Source organism: Truncatella angustata (assembly GCF_020726525.1).
Source record: "Truncatella angustata strain MPI-SDFR-AT-0073 chromosome Unknown BKA67scaffold_17, whole genome shotgun sequence".
Lineage (NCBI taxonomy): Eukaryota > Fungi > Ascomycota > Sordariomycetes > Amphisphaeriales > Sporocadaceae > Truncatella > Truncatella angustata.
In genome coordinates this window covers 1-2,368 of record NW_025763397.1, presented here as the reverse complement: position 1 = coordinate 2,368, position 2,368 = coordinate 1, and the positions used below count along the sequence as shown (strand labels likewise).

The 2,368-nt window shown below is 45.7% G+C and overlaps 1 protein-coding gene across 1 annotated transcript; it reads left to right on the top strand.

The window, feature by feature from the left end:
- The first annotated feature begins 232 nt into the window (after positions 1 to 232).
- Positions 233 to 1,752, top strand: BKA67DRAFT_147876 (uncharacterized protein). The gene is made up of 3 exons (XM_046095099.1): positions 233 to 406; positions 456 to 1,116; positions 1,170 to 1,752. Exons 1-3 carry the CDS (start codon positions 310 to 312, stop codon positions 1,609 to 1,611), a joined length of 1,200 nt encoding a protein of 399 aa, XP_045950783.1. The 5' UTR covers positions 233 to 309; the 3' UTR covers positions 1,612 to 1,752.
- The last annotated feature ends 616 nt before the right edge of the window (positions 1,753 to 2,368 follow it).

Below are 2,368 nucleotides of genomic sequence, written 5' to 3'. Positions count from 1 at the left end.
TCCAGATAATGCACTGTATGTATAGCACATACGTAGTGACCTTATAATTTATGGAATGGGTACAAAGCTGGTTCACGTCATGAATGGTCGACATCAGCCACAACCTGCACCACAGCCTCCACCACAGCCTAAGCCTCCACCACAGCCTAAGCCTCCACCAAGGCAGACTGGGACAAGCATCTCAAATTGGCTAGGCCTATGACAAGAAAGCTACATAATAAAAACAACAGCCCACCTTGTTACCCACCCTCCTCTTCACCTTCCTCTCGGGTTTCGCGCTATAGCGATTTTAGCGCCTGAAATAACGCAATGAGTTCATCCGCTATAGATACAAGAGAAACTTCTCGGCCAGACCCTAGCCGCTCGATATTTCAAAGACGGAGGGTTCACCCGCAGGACCCCATAGGTTAGTCTGGCTTACCGCAAATAGTGAAATTGAAGTTAAAGTTTGGTAGTCCGAGGTGTAGATACAGAGATAAACATTCAGCGAATCGCGTACGACATTGTCGCCCTAAACGTTTATACTTTGAGAGCCTTACAAGATGGTTGGTTCCAAGCACCTCAGGTTGTTAATAGGAGCAGATACGAGAAGTTTGAAGAAATAATGGGCGCTGAAGCGCAACACCACGTCGACATGGCCAATGAGCAATCTGAACACGAGTTCAATGCCTACATCATGGAATTCGTCCAAAATCTAAGTCATTTAGAGCTGATGAGGCTTATAACGGACCCAAGGCCTAATGATTACTACTCAGATGTCATCTCCGTGTGTCTAAAGAGATTCCATGCAGCCGTCGCGCATGCTACAATAGCTTCCAGGCAAGAAAATATGGACATCCCAGCGAAGTATGACTTCTGCGAGACGTATCAAGAGTATATCGAATATACAGTCGTCCACCGAACAGAAACCCGACAACAACTTGCAATAACGTTAAGACGGACCGGGTCGCTTCTTGACTCAATTCGCATACCTGTCAACGGTAGGAGCCTCCCTGACACATATTTGCTTCAACTCAGAGATAAGTTGGTGGCTTTACAAGGACACTACCCAGATGCATGCTTTGCTTTGTTTGAAACCTATCGAGATCTTTTTGATATGTCTGCTGAGCGCTGGTGGTAAGCTGAAGCATCTTTTTCATGTATCGACTAAAGGCTGATGAAACTATCAGGGAATCTGCCTCTGCGATAGCAACAAAAAAATCAACGAGCAGTACTAAAATGGAGGCTCCAGAAACGCTGGCAACTGTACAAGCAACTCTTCAGTTTGGCGTGCCCACTTCTTGCCTACTATGCTGCATTCCAATCGGCCTCGCGTATTTTTACAGCGTGTCTGAACCTGGTACGATTACAGATTCGGACTTTTGGCAGTTAGTAGCAGGTTCGGGTATGCAGACTCTCTCTCTAGCAACCATGATTTGGCCAGCTATGGTATCCACCAAAGTCCTTGATCTCTCTCGCACCTATATCTGGTTTCTCGCAACCACAAGCGCGATTTCAGTGCCCGCCAGCATTCTATTGTACTTGTTCCTTTCTATCCGCTGGAGTATTATTATTTCTTTTGGCGGGAATATTGCACAGGCTCTAATTCTACTTCAATTCATAAACGCTTAAGGCAGAAGAGCTAAACAGACATGATCCTTTTTGCGAATCTAAAGGCTGTATATGAAGCACGGACAGCGATTTGACTCCAGTAATTTCAGTTGTGACTGATTTGGTTAGGTCATAGTCCGAATACATTTTTTTATGTCAAAAAACTCGTTCATATGAGTGGATCTTATTTTGATGTATCGATTGCGGCAAGCCACTATAGTCGGGGAGCCATATTGGTCAATTGTAAGCCCAGTTGGGTGAGGAAATTGGAGTCTGGGAGATTTAGCGCCCTGTCATCTCTCTGAGCCATACCTGTAGTTAGTGGGTCAAAAGCAGCTGCTTACTGTTAGGGCTGTAAAGACACCGGTACTCCAGCGCGCTAATGTATGCACTGTGGTTATGCCCCACTAAGACTTGTTCTATAATTCTTTTAAAAGCTAAAATGCGGAAGCTAACCCTGAAATTTATTATAGCGTTCGTTAATCCCATATTTGTTCTCTCTTCTCTCATCCCGAAATGTCTCTATTATGCAGTTCCCCTCCCTGAGTCGTCCAGATTCTTGTTGACGTCAGCCCTGCCACAGGCTTCGCCGCACTAGGACGCCAAGCCGCCTCCGCCTACACGCTTAACTCAGAGATTAAAGCCAATTTACGGAGTACTATCGGAAGGCAAAGGAATCTAGATTGGGGAGGAAGACTGTGGGGTAAGCGCTCAACGCTGATTTTCCCACCCATAACAGTAGGGTGCGTATTTTTAGTTATGTCTGGTAGTCCCGGGT

Coding starts and splice junctions, on each gene's coding strand:
- BKA67DRAFT_147876 (XM_046095099.1), top strand. CDS start 310: ATGAGTTCATCCGCTATAGATACAAGAGAAACTTCTCGGCCAGACCCT. Junction 407..455: donor TCACCCGCAGGACCCCATAG/GTTAGTCTGGCT, acceptor AAAGTTTGGTAG/TCCGAGGTGTAGATACAGAG. Junction 1,117..1,169: donor ATGTCTGCTGAGCGCTGGTG/GTAAGCTGAAGC, acceptor TGAAACTATCAG/GGAATCTGCCTCTGCGATAG.